Source organism: Pelobates fuscus, chromosome 9 (genome assembly GCF_036172605.1).
Source record: "Pelobates fuscus isolate aPelFus1 chromosome 9, aPelFus1.pri, whole genome shotgun sequence".
Lineage (NCBI taxonomy): Eukaryota > Metazoa > Chordata > Amphibia > Anura > Pelobatidae > Pelobates > Pelobates fuscus.
Window position 1 is genome coordinate 163,957,686 of NC_086325.1, and position 13,035 is coordinate 163,970,720.

The following is a 13,035-nucleotide window of genomic DNA, read 5'->3' on the forward strand; positions in this document are numbered from 1 at the left end:
ATGTGTTAAATATAAGGGATACATACATGTTATTTCTATAAAGTGAAAATTTCCCTTTAAAAAAATTCTTTGCAGCAGTCAACACAACACCCCTAGCGGTGAAGTCTCAATCTGCACTGCCCTAACTTTTCCTAATTTGTTGCAAATGAAACCTAATACCTTCAGCAACTTAATTTGAAATACTGGCTGTGTGTGAGTTTTATATAATGTCAGATGACTTTTGCATTCTTAAATTGCCACAATCCATTATTTGCTGTGAATATATTGGGTTTAACATATTAGGGTCTTCCAGACCATTTCTATCCTGATAACAATACAATCCTTTTCATCTCCTTGAATTCTTTCTAACTCTTTTAATAATTGAATCTTCACACGTGTCCCACTGGGGCAAACACAGGCAGTGCTATTCTCTGCCAATTGCCAAAATATCTGAGAAAGGAGATTTTTTTCATTATGGGCCAACATGATCAAACTGGATTGGGTTTTCCAATTAAATAATTTCAGTCTAAAAGCTAATCACTTTGAATTTACTTTGAACGCCAGACAACTCACACTTTAGAGAATAACTCTGCAAGTAGTCTGTGACGTTTAACAATGTAGACCAATGAGATTTCCCACTTGGGGAGCACTTTGTCCAACTCAGACACTTTATTGAACCATAGCACAGCTCAGCCTTTATATTACACAAAACATTATTTGATGTGTAATCATGCAAATTTACTCTTACAAAATGTAGGTAGAAGTACAAATTTTGTTATGAAAGTAAATATCCACAAATATAGGCCTGTATGCTTCAATACAAGAGTTGAGCGGACACCTGGATGTTCGGATCCGGCAGGTTCGGACGAACTTTGAAAAAAAGTCCGGGTTCGGGCTCAAACTTGAAACCGAACTTGACCCCGAACCTGAAATCAATGGGGACCCAAACATTTGGGCACAAAAATGCCTCTAAAAACTCCTGGAAAGGGCTAGAGAGCTGCAAAAGTAAGTAAAATGGGGGGGGGGGGGAGTAGGACAAGTGCCCTGCAAACAAATGTGGATAGGGAAATCACTTAAAATAACATAAAAATAAAAAATAGAGCTGAGCCATAAAATAGCACTAGATGGAATCTTTGATTTTAACTTTGGAAGAACATAAAGCAAAATCTACAGCATGGCTGTCAGGAGGATCACCAGAATTATTCTCTTTCATTGTTCAAACTGAGGTCAACTCCTGATGCATGGAGAAAAGGCCTCCAAGCCTCTGCTATTGTGTACATAGTTTATACTAAGTGACCCATAGGTTGAGTAGGCGGTGACCGTTGCGGTGTAGGGGGAAGCGGTGATGGAGGAGGAGGATGAGGTAGCCAACACTGTTTTTTATTTATTTATTTTTTATTTTATTTATTTAATTTTTAATTGGTGTAGCCCCCAAAATATTGGGACATATATAAAAAAGAAACATTTGCGGCCTGCGGTGCATTTCTTGCAGTCCTGATGCATGGAGAAATGCTCAAGTCCTGATGCATGGAAAAAAGGCCTTCACAAGCCTCTGCTAATGTGTACATAGTTTATACTAAGTGACCCTGAGAAACGGCTACCACATGCTAGGAAGGCAGCAGGGGCGCAAATAACCCACTCTCGACGCGGAAAGGTAGTGACGACAAATAACAATAAAGGACTCTTTAGCGGCCCTGTAATCGTAATGAGTCCACTTGAAATCCTTTAACTCTGATCAATTGGATCCCTCCTGCTCTGGTGCAGAGTCACTGACCCGTGCGTGCTGCAGCTGAAACTCCACTATCGCATGCTGCTGCTCGCACAGTCTCATGAGGTAGTGAGTGGGAAGGCCAAAGTTACGCTGCAGCGCAGACAGGCGAGCAGCAGCAGGGTGAGAATGCCAAAAGCGTGCACAGACGGCTCGCACTTTCTGCAGCAGCTCTGATATATCTTGGTATACACCATGGCATCACAAGGTCCACCCAGAACTGGCTCAACTCCCATCGTTAGCAGCGAAGCCCGTTCCAGCGGAACAATATTTTGTTCCGTATCCGCAGAGGTAAGCCTTCAATCTCCACTCGAGCCAATTACGCTATTGTCCCATGGTTCCCAGAGTTTTTGGAATGTTACGGCTGTCCCTCTTACCCTAGCCGTCAGATCATCCATAATTCTACATTCTTTGATTCTGGATATAACCCCTGTGAATTCTGGGCCCTCTGGAGTGAGCCATGCTGTCGCTATCGCTCGGCGTGCACATAAAGTAACCTTGTGTACCAATTTTTGTTCCCGTGTTGTCCATCCGTCCACAGATCTGTTTAATAAGTAGATCCATGGGTCTAATCTCAGAGGTCTATCAAATAACTGCTGCAACAGATCTTCGACAGACTTCCAGAATCCACGTATCTTTGAGGTATTTGACACTTCTATTTGACCCTTAATGCGCACCCCACCCCACTAATGTACTAGTTTGAAGAATTCTTTCCTAAGGTGTCCCTCACAGCTGCAGCACCCTCTCCCTACACTAATAAGACCTCATGTGCGGCTTATATATAGAACCTGGGTCACATGCTGCACTGGCCAATCCCAGCCATGCCATTAGTAGGCATGGCTGTGATGGCTTCTAAGGGCACACGAGTCAAACGCTTGTTGATTGACTGCCCTGCAGCCTTTCAAAATGCGTCATTAAATCGCCGAACACCAAACTCCAACCCGAACATACAGTGATATGTCCGTGTTCGGGTCCGGGGTCTGAAAAAAACCTAATGTTCGGTACGAACCCAAACTTTGCAGTGCGGGTTCGCTCAACTCTATTCAATACATCAAGTTATAATTCCCTGTTCTAAAAAAAAACAAAAAACACATAGCACAAAATTTGACCCGTGTAACTCTCAACAGTTAAAAGAGACGTGTTTACAAACTCACCGCTCCCTATGGTGAAATTCTCGTTGCTAAATACCGGAAATTCAGTTATTGGCATACAGTCGTGGCTGCCTATTTAAGGTCGAGGGACTTGTTGGATTTTACACAGTGCATTCTATCTGTTCTGGAGAAATCATTAAAATCAGAGACAGGAAGATTCACAATGAGAAGCAGCTCATGGCCATCACTAAGTGTCCTCGTATCGCTGGCCACAATGCTGTGCTATGCTGAAGACACCTGTCCAGGTGAGCTCTGAATGACCCCTCACCCCAATCTGTTATTATATTTATTTACTGAGTGGAGAAAGGCAATAGGGGTTAATTCAAATCTGTAGTGAGCTGTGATGAGCTGACACCTGACTACAAAATTAGGACAGGACAATAGATTTACCTAAAATGGTGATTTTCTTTGCTCTAACATTTTATATATTTTACTAAAAGTTTACAATACTTTGAAAGAAAGTTATTTATTTTTCTACTATGACAACATGTATTTATTTACTTTTATTTATAAAATATTTTACCAGCAAGGATACATTGAGATTTCTCTAATTTTCAGCTATGTCCTGGGTCCACAAAACATTGCATTGATACAATTGGGTACAATAAAATACTAAAACAATATTAATACACAACATATACAAAATTTAACATAGAGCAGATAAGAAATATATAGTCAACCATATTCTGTTTTGAGATTTGTAGAGAGGGATTTGTGCGGAAGGTCGTTCCACAATTGTGGTGCTCTGTAGGAAAAGGAGGATCGGGCTGCTTTCTTTTTGTATTGAGGTAGACTAAGTAAAGTGTTGGTACTGAATCGGAGGTTATAGGAGGTGGGAACAACCGGGGAGAGCATTCTGCTCAGATAGGGTGGAAGCTTCCCAGAAAAGTTCAAACAGAAGGCTGGAAAGATGAAGGGTGCGTCTGGATTCCAGCGACAGCCAGTTTAGTTCTTTTAGCATGTCACAATGGTGGGTCCTGTAATTACATTGTAGCACAAATCGGCAGAACGAGTTATACAATGTATTGTGTTATTAAGGTGGGATTGCGATGGAGATGCATATGCTACATCCCCATAATCAATGATTGGCATCAGCATTTGCTGTACAATCTTTTCCTTTACTGTAGGGCTTAGGCAGGATTTGTTTCTGTACAGGGAACCAAGTTTTGGATAAAGTTTAGATGCAAGCTTTTCTATGTGGAGGCCAAAAGATAGATTGGGGTCTAACAACATACCCAAGTATTTGAAAGAGTGTAGAAAAGGGTACTAGTGGTGGAGCGCTGATTAAAGTGAATTTCAGATAAGTTCTGGACTCTTTTTTTGGCTTTATTTGTGATTTTTTCGAAAAACTGAATATTTACTGCATATGGAAAGCTTTGTATGTATTTTTTATATATATTTTTAACAATATTGGAATACATTTGAACTTTTTAACCTAAATGTGTCATATAAGGAGTTCATAATTGATACCCTTTCTTTCTGTTTTATATTCATGTGGACCATCATGATGGGATGAACAACGTAGGATACATATTTGGGAAACCAAATTGAACTTTTATTTATTTTTCACCATTTTTGGGTTATTTTTACCCTGCAAAGACTTTTTTACCTTTTGTATATGTTATTAGGATATATTTCTTGAATAGATATATACTACTGTTTAGAGAAGAAGAGTTTAAAAGTTATTCTGTTATTTGAAAGAGTGGACTGCGGTCAGTGTGCTATTTTTTTGATGGATAGGTGAGAATTGTGTAATTTGTGTAATTTGTGTAATTTAGGTCCTGTTCCAAAGATCATTGTGACAGTTTTGTCAGTGTTTAGGAAGAGTTTGTTTTTTGCGATCCATTTTTCTACCTCTGTAAACTGGTCTTGGAGCACAGCCTTAAGCTGCGGTAGATTGGATTTGCTTGCATAGATTACTGTGTCATCTGCGTACATGTGTACATGACTCCTTACAGACATTCTCTCCTTATAAGGTTTCTAGAACTTTCCACATATTAACAATTATAAGGTGGGAGCAGGGTTCCATCAATTATTTATTTTTAAATAAATGTATAGATTTAAATGTGTTGTTTTAGTAGCTTTAAGGTTTTCGCATTATTGATTCATTCTATATATATATAAATTATGTGTTACTTTCTGGGCAGATGTGAAGCTTATTGGCGTTGGCGAGTCGGACAAGCTGGCCATTTTGCGAGGATGTCCGGGAATTCCTGGAACACAAGGAATACAGGGAGTGCAAGGACCGGCAGGACTTAAAGGTAATAGTTGTATCGACCCAGAGGTTAATTATCATAATGATGTCACTGCGTCCCTTTTCCCTATGATTTATCCTTTGTTTTAAAATCCAAAAATATATGTGACACACTATATTATAAAGTGAGAATTTAAGGTGAATTCAAAATGGTTTATAAAATTTAAGGTCAAAATAGCAGAACTGGAACAATTAAAGTAAGCTATGCTTTCAATACAACTACACTGGCCTTAAACTTTAAATTCACTTCAATTCTCACCTTAATAAATAACCTACTACTTACAATGTGAAATGCTCTCAGACACAATGTGTCTTCCTAACCTTTATGAATTGCTATATTTTTAGGGGAAAAAGGCTCGCCTGGAATTCCTGGGAAGATAGGACCCACGGGGGTTAAAGGTAAAGTAACTGGCCATCAATGGGGAGAATACAGAATCACATCATCATTTTAGATTGCAATTTCTATCAGTCAAGGGTCTGTAATATACACATATTGCTGCCTATAATGCTTTATATTCAGACCACCTTGCTCAGCTAATATCATATAATATCATGTATAGTTTAATGCCAGTTATATACAGAGAGAGAGAGAGAGAGAGAGAGAGAGAGAGAGAGACAATTTTTATGTTGTGGTTTCAACCTAAGGTGGAGGTTCCACAACTGAACTTCTGTACCTATCCAAGAAGATAATAAATTGTACTCCGTGTAATTTGTGGACATTTTAGAGATATTCAGTCTATCATATCTTTATTTGGTAGCTCCAGCTTCCACAACCCATACCTCCCTTTTTACAGCCAGGTAATGATCAAGGTCAACACCATTAAAACATGTTATCATATGATATCATAGTAAGCCATGTGACAGATCTTTAAACATTTCACTGGGTGCCCCAAGTTCATGGCTGCAGGAGGTCCAGGTGGAAGCCATTGAGTTGTACGCTATGTTGACATTTTGTATTGAAAAGGATAGAAAGAAAACACAAAACGCTTAATAAATATATTGGGGGGGTTTTCTATCCACAGGCGATAAAGGTTCCCCAGGTGCACAAGGTCCACAAGGTAAGTCAATTCACAAAAGTTTCAAACTAAAAAAACCTGGCAACAAAAATCTAATAAATTAATTAACTCTAATGAATACATTAGTTCTAAAGCATGACCAATGTCTGAGCCAGTAACTCATTAGAGAAAGTGATCATTCTCAATGTATTATACGTTGGGCTTTTATTACAATACAGTCTGATAGTTTGTAAGAATCATTAAAATTGTCAGATCTAATTACTCTGTATGAAAATATTAACATGATTTGTATTTTCTGGTTTGGGTTTCTGCAAAATGTAAAATAAATGTTTGTTAATATTTCTCTGTGCAGGTGACAAGGGAAATTCCGGTGTACCGGCCCCTGGAAGTAAGTTTGCCATTTTATAAATTAAAATAAATCCATTTAGTTTTGGTTTGAATCAAGTACTCAAAGCATTGTGCATATAGTGAAATATAAGTAGAAGCCTTGGTTTATAGCAAGATTTAACCTCCCTTTTTGATTGGCTGCATGAAACTGCATCAGGATGTCAAGCAGGCTAATCATCCAATCAGAATCATTTCACCAATCTCTATCTTCCAGCTGCCCAGAACTGTAAGGAGCTCTTGGACTATGGAGCGTCTCTGAGCGGTTGGTACACAGTATACACAAGCAATGGGCTTCCTCTCACTGTGTATTGTGACATGGAGACTGACGGAGGAGGATGGCTAGTAAGTATGGCCACTAAGTTTTACTTTCCTAGCAGACTACAGCTGAGGCAGACATTAGACAGGTTGGTAAAACAGGCAATAGAGCAGTGTTTCCAGGGCTGCTCTTAAATAGAATAAATATGTTCTACCAGCAAGATTATTTTAGTGCCTTATGTAACATTGTCACCATAAATCTGGATCAGGGCCGTCTTGTCCCTGCTGGGGGCCCAAGGTAGCTGCCCTGTTTGCCCTCTGCCCGCAAACTATGGGGGCCCATTGGTTGGCCCATGCACTTAGGGCCACCCGGTGGGCTTGTGTCACCAGGGACAAAAGGGTAATAAGCGCTCTCTTCTCAAGGGTGAGCAGCAGTTCACCAACAAGGTGTTCCCTCTACCTTGTGATAAATGGACAGATAAAATAGAAAGGTGAACAGCGCTAAAGATCAGAAATTGTACATACGTTTAGTAGAAATACTGGCCAGCGGAGTAACTTAAAAAAAAAGGAGAAACAAAGATACAAATAATGGTACAGTATGTATGAACGATATAATTCCACAAGAACAAATGGGTTATATTCACACTCACACTTTGAGGAGCTATATCAGCTCGGTGTTAAGAGCTTGGACGGAATAATCCCCGTCTATGGATTTATATACTAGAGCAACGACCTGCTCTAGTTTGGAGAATTTCAGGTGGAATAATCCTCACCTCGGGATATAGTGGACCCAGGTATAGCAGCAAAGCAGTATTAAATAGGAAGGAGGACAAAAAAAAAAAAAAATGACTGGATAGTTTAAAAATTATATATACTTTAATACAATAAGTAAAAAGTGAATAATACACTATAAAACCAGTCCTGTATAAAAGTCCAAAACTCTTCCTCACTTGACGCGTTTCGCCGAAGCTTTCTCAAAAGTGAATGCCTTCACTTTTGAGAAAGCTTCGGCGAAACGCGTCAAGTGAGGAAGAATTTTGGACTTTTATACAGGACTGGTTTTATAGTGTATTATTCACTTTTTACTTTTTGTATTAAAGTATATATAATTTTTAAACTATCCAGTCATTTTTTTTGTCCTCCTTCCTATTTAATACTGCTTTGCTGCTATACCTGGGTCCACTATATCCCGAGGTGGGGATTATTCCACCTGAAATTCTCCAAACTAGAGCAGGTCGTTGCTCTAGTATATAAATCCATAGACGGGGATTATTCCGTCCAAGCTCTTAACACCGAGCTGATATAGCTCCTCAAAGTGTGAGTGTGAATATAACCCATTTGTTCTTGTGGAATTATATCGTTCATACATACTGTACCATTATTTGTATCTTTGTTTCTCCTTTTTTTTTGTGTCACCAGGGGCCCGGTTGGGCGCTGTGGTGCTTTAACAGCACGACCGGGCCCTTGCTTTTTGGCAGCCGGCTGGGAGGAAGTGACAGCCGCGCGTCACTTCCTCCCACAGAAACAGGAGCCGCGTGGGAGGAAGGAGCTGTTCCGGAGGGGGCCAGGCCAGGAGAGAGCGAGAGCTTAACTCCCAGCCATCCCAGCCAGCCCACTGGACCCCAGGGAAGCCACCCTCCAGGAAAAGGTAAGAAACTGGAGGGTGGTTAGCAAATTTTGCATGAGTGTGTGTCAGTATGTATGTGTGTATGTCTGTGTGTGTCACTATGTCTGTATGTGTGTATGTCTGTCAGTGTCTGTGTGTATGGGTGTTTCAGTATGTCTGTTTGTGTGTATGTGTGTCAGTATGTCTGTGTGTGTGAAAGTCTGTCAGTGTCTGTGTGGTTCAGTATGTCTGTCTGTGTGTATGTGTGCCAGTATGTCTGTCAGTGTGTCAGTATGTCCGTGTGTGTGTGTCTGTCAGTGTCTGTGTGGTTCAGTATGTCTGTGTGTGTCAATATGTCTGTCCGTGTTTGTGTGTTTCAGTATGTCTGTGTGTATGTGTGCCAGAATGTCTATCTGTGTGTATGTGTGCCAGTGTGTCTGTAAGTGTGTCGGTATGTCTGTGTGTGTGCCTGTCAGTGTCTATGTGGTTCAGTACGTATGTGTGTATGTGTGTTTCAGTATGGCTGTCTGTGAGTTTTAAAATTTCTTTATGTGTGTATGTCTGTCAGTGTCTGTGTGTTTCAGCATGTCTGTCTGTCTGTGTGTATGTGTGCCAGAATGTCTGTCTGTCAGCGTGTCAGTATGTCTATGTGTGAGTCTGTCAGTGTCCGTGTGGTTCTGTATGTCTGTGTTTGTCAATATGTATGTCAGTGTCTGTGTGTATGTGTGTTCCAGTATGTCTATCTGTATGTGTGTATATGTGCCAGTATGTCTGTCAGTGTATCTGTATGTATGTGTGTGTGTCAGTATGTCTTTGTGTATGTGTGTGTTTCAGTATGGCTGTCTGTGTGTGTCTCTGTGTCAGTACGTCAGTCAGAATGTGTCTCTGTATCTGTATGTTGTCCGTTTGTGTGTGTGTCGGTGTATCTATATGCAGTCAGTGTGTGTACCTTTGTATCTGCATGTATGTCAGTGTTTGTATCTGTGTATCTGCATGTGTGTCAGGTTGTGTATCTGTGTGTGTGTCTATGTGTGTGTTAGTGTATCTATATGTAGTCTGTGTGTATCTGTATGTTCTTGTGTGTATCTATATGCGGTCAGTGTGTATATGCATGTGTGTCAGGTTGTGTATCTCTGTGTGTGTCTATGTGTGTGTTAGTGTATCTATATGTAGTCTGTGTGTATCTGTATGTTCTTGTGTGTATCTATATGCGGTCAGTGTGTATCTGCATGTGTGTCAGGTAGTGCATTTGTGTGTATCTATATGTAGTCAGGGGGCCAAGTAAATGCTTGCCCAGGGTCCAATCAAAATTAAAGACGGCCCTGATCTGGATTCATGTTTTTTTTACATTTAAGAAGCAATCCACGGCCCAGATCACCAGAGCTTATCCTTTAAGAAGAAATGTGGTAAGTAGCAAGTAGCATACAAGATTAGGATTGTTTTTATAAAAGGTTGCGAATGCATGGAACGGCCTTCCAACGGAGCAGGAAGCCGTTAATTAAATGATAATATATAAGAATACAAGTTGTTGTTTTTTTTCATATCGAAGAAGCAAGTTAGATTGGCTTCTTTGCCGTATTTGCTTTTAAAATTATATATATATATATTAGATCACTATATATAACCTGTTCCCTGCGGCCAATGATAAAGTTAATTCCCCTGGATATCAGAGCAAAGCTCAGTTTAACCCGATCACTGACCATCTATTAGAACAAGGTCACACAGATAGAGAGCAGAATATTTACCATTGCTTGGAATCTATCCCCTTATTTTGTAATTAGGTTTTCCAGAGAAGGATGGATGGGTCGGTGGATTTTTTCCGAGATTGGAATTCCTACAAGCGAGGGTTTGGCCACCAGGCCAGCGAGTTCTGGCTGGGGAACGATCACATTCACCAACTTACGTCCACAGGTAATATTCATGTTTCCTACTGCAATACCCCACTGTGGTTCTTCACCTGCTTTTTACATACAAGAAATATAGCATAAAATTTATCAGAAACCTGAGATGAATAGTTAGCACAGTGACATAGTGAGAATAATTAAAGAAATAGTACATATTATTTCTCTCAATGGGCAAACAGTGGTAGGCTGTGAGCCTCAACTTACTCAGCTGCAACCCGGCTAATCCTTATCGAACTGCAGTGCAGCAAGAAAGGAAGCCGTGAAAAAGAGGTACGAGATGCCGGAGCCCCAATTTCAGGGTTAAATCATCGTAAAACAGTTTAATCCTGAAGGTAAGAAGGATCCAAGTATCCTGCACCCAAAGCAACTTAAATACGTTAATTTGTTATGGAGGTGGGGATTGTTCCTTTAATTCTTATTTCATGGTTTAGTTTTTGGGATATTCCTTATACTTTAATGAGAGAGTTGTGGCAATTTAAAATAGCAGCTGATTTGTAGAATTGTTTGAAGATGGTAATTTTAGCCTAAATATTCCAAATCAGCCTTTGATACCCAACGTCACTTCTAAGAAAATATCCATAAATTTAATTTCAGATTCCGTGTCACTTTCCTTCCTCCTCCTGGCAGACACCCAAACAGATACATAAACAAACCTCGACCGTGTCCGTCAGTATGTGATAGTACATGGTGCTTTATTCCATGTTTACCTTCTATGGATTCTATATAAGCCATGTTGTTTTGCCCAGCGCTGCACGTCATAAATAATAATTCACTTTTCTGATAGGAACATACGACCTCCGTTTCGATCTCATGGATTTTGAAAACAACAGAACTTACGCCACATACAGCAACTTCAAACTCGCAGGGGAGAATCTGAATTACACTCTGAGTTTGGGGTCATTCACTGGAGGGACAGCAGGTATTTTTAATGGTCTATTAACTTGCTTCTTAACCAGTGGTACACGTACCCCACGGGGTACACCAAGATGTGGTCGGCTGGCCATCTTAGCGCCCCCATGAGGCGGCTGGCTGTGCGCCAAGGCAGAGCAAACACCTGCTTACCTGAACAGCAGGTTCTTCCCCTGGCTTAATACAGTGTCTGGGGGGAGAATGGAGGCACCAAAGGACCTGTAATCTTAATGATCGTCCAGCTCTGCTCTCTCAAGCAACCTGCAGTGATGCCAGGAGCCAGGTTATGACATCACTAAACAGCACGCGAGGGAGCAGTGCTGGAGGAACATGATTACGCAAGCCCACTCTGAACCTCAGAGGAATGATCCACTCCAGCTCTTCCAAAGGTAGAGAGGCTGGGTGGACTTAAATAAAAATATTTATAAAAAATAATAATGTGTGAGTGTTTGTAAGAGAATGTGTATGTGTCTGTCATTGAGTGTGTGTCTGTAAGTGAATGTGTGTTTGTCTGTCAGTGAGTGTCAAATCAGTGAGAGTGTGTCTGTCAGTAATTGTGTAAATCAGTGAGAGTGTGTCTGTCAGTAATTGTGTAAATCAGTCTGTGTCAAACCAGTGAGTGTGTGTCTGTCAGTGAGTGTTTGTGTCAGTGTTCTCTGTGTTTAAATGTGTGTGTGTGTCAGTGTACACTTTGTGTGACTATCCAGTAACATCCAGTATTGTTTAACAAAGTTAAACTTAGTGAAACAGCAGGAAGCACCTATAGTGGCTGTCTGGTAGATAGCAACTGGAGGCAGTCTTAACCCTCCCTAAAATCAGAATGTTTTCAGTTACAGGGCTAAGGGGACCGCGTCAATGAGGTGAAGTGGGCCCGCTGCCTATAGTGTCCCTTCAAGGTGCTTTTCTGACATCCTGATGATGTTTTTGGAACTGCAATAATAATGTCTAATAGACTATTTAAATATATGGAGAAGAGAGGGTCACAATACACAGTAAGCCTCTTTAATATATATGTTAAACGTTTAAAGCACATATCACTGGAAAGTTTATGTATTTAATGGACTGCGCTAGTTGTTTACACATCGTCTTCTCTTCCATTTACAGGTGACTCCTTCAGTGTTCACAGAAACACACAATTTTCTACCAAAGATAGAGATAATGATCTCCATACTACTGGTAGCTGTGCCAATGTTTACAGTGGTGCCTGGTGGTATATTGTGTGTCATTATTCAAACCTGAACGGACTGTATCTGCCGGGAGATCACAACAGCTACGCCAACGGGGTAAACTGGTTGACCGGCCGTGGTCACAATTACTCATATAAGATATCAGAGATGAAGATCCGACCTCAGTCTAACTAACTGCTAACTGGTAGTCACTGTATACAAGGAGGAAACAATGTATTAGAACATCAAATTGTGCCCCATATCAAATGTTGACTGTCATCAGGCAGATGGTCTGTGAATCAAACTGAAGGTCGGTCATGTAAAAGTTTGGTAGTACAATGTTTCTCCCTATCCTGATGTGTTTATTTAAAATTATAAAAACATAAACATTAAAATTGTGATTCATTCATATGCAGAAATATGACACTGAGTAATCAATCAATCAATGTTGTCAATCAATCTGAATAAAACAAGAAAAATAATATATGAATTGGTTACTGCTGTTTTCATGTAATTTTCCTGATATCTTAAGCTCTCACCTTGTCCCTGTCATCGAGGGTTTTTGGTGATATCTCAGTGTTGGTTCCCTACTAGTCTCACATAATCGCTCATCAGCATTTCTAAAAATGTCAGAGTTCTT

At 40.2% G+C, this 13,035-nt stretch overlaps 1 protein-coding gene across 1 annotated transcript; it reads left to right on the forward strand.

The window, feature by feature from the left end:
- Positions 1-3,020: 3,020 nt before the first annotated feature.
- Positions 3,021-12,738, forward strand: LOC134573291 (ficolin-1-B-like). Its single transcript, XM_063432950.1, has 9 exons — positions 3,021-3,143; positions 5,046-5,159; positions 5,498-5,551; positions 6,175-6,210; positions 6,521-6,556; positions 6,770-6,897; positions 10,198-10,327; positions 11,105-11,239; positions 12,334-12,738. The coding sequence occupies exons 1-9, from the start codon at positions 3,062-3,064 to the stop codon at positions 12,588-12,590; spliced, it is 972 nt and encodes a 323-aa protein (XP_063289020.1). The 5' UTR covers positions 3,021-3,061; the 3' UTR covers positions 12,591-12,738.
- Positions 12,739-13,035: the final 297 nt, after the last annotated feature.

What these genes read in the sequence shown, in the direction of transcription:
- LOC134573291 (XM_063432950.1), top strand. Translation starts at nt 3,062, where the DNA reads ATGAGAAGCAGCTCATGGCCATCACTAAGTGTCCTCGTATCGCTGGCC. An exon ending in AGGACCGGCAGGACTTAAAG is followed by an intron (nt 5,160 to 5,497) that starts GTAATAGTTGTA and finishes CTATATTTTTAG; the next exon opens with GGGAAAAAGGCTCGCCTGGA. An exon ending in TCACCAACTTACGTCCACAG is followed by an intron (nt 10,328 to 11,104) that starts GTAATATTCATG and finishes CTTTTCTGATAG; the next exon opens with GAACATACGACCTCCGTTTC.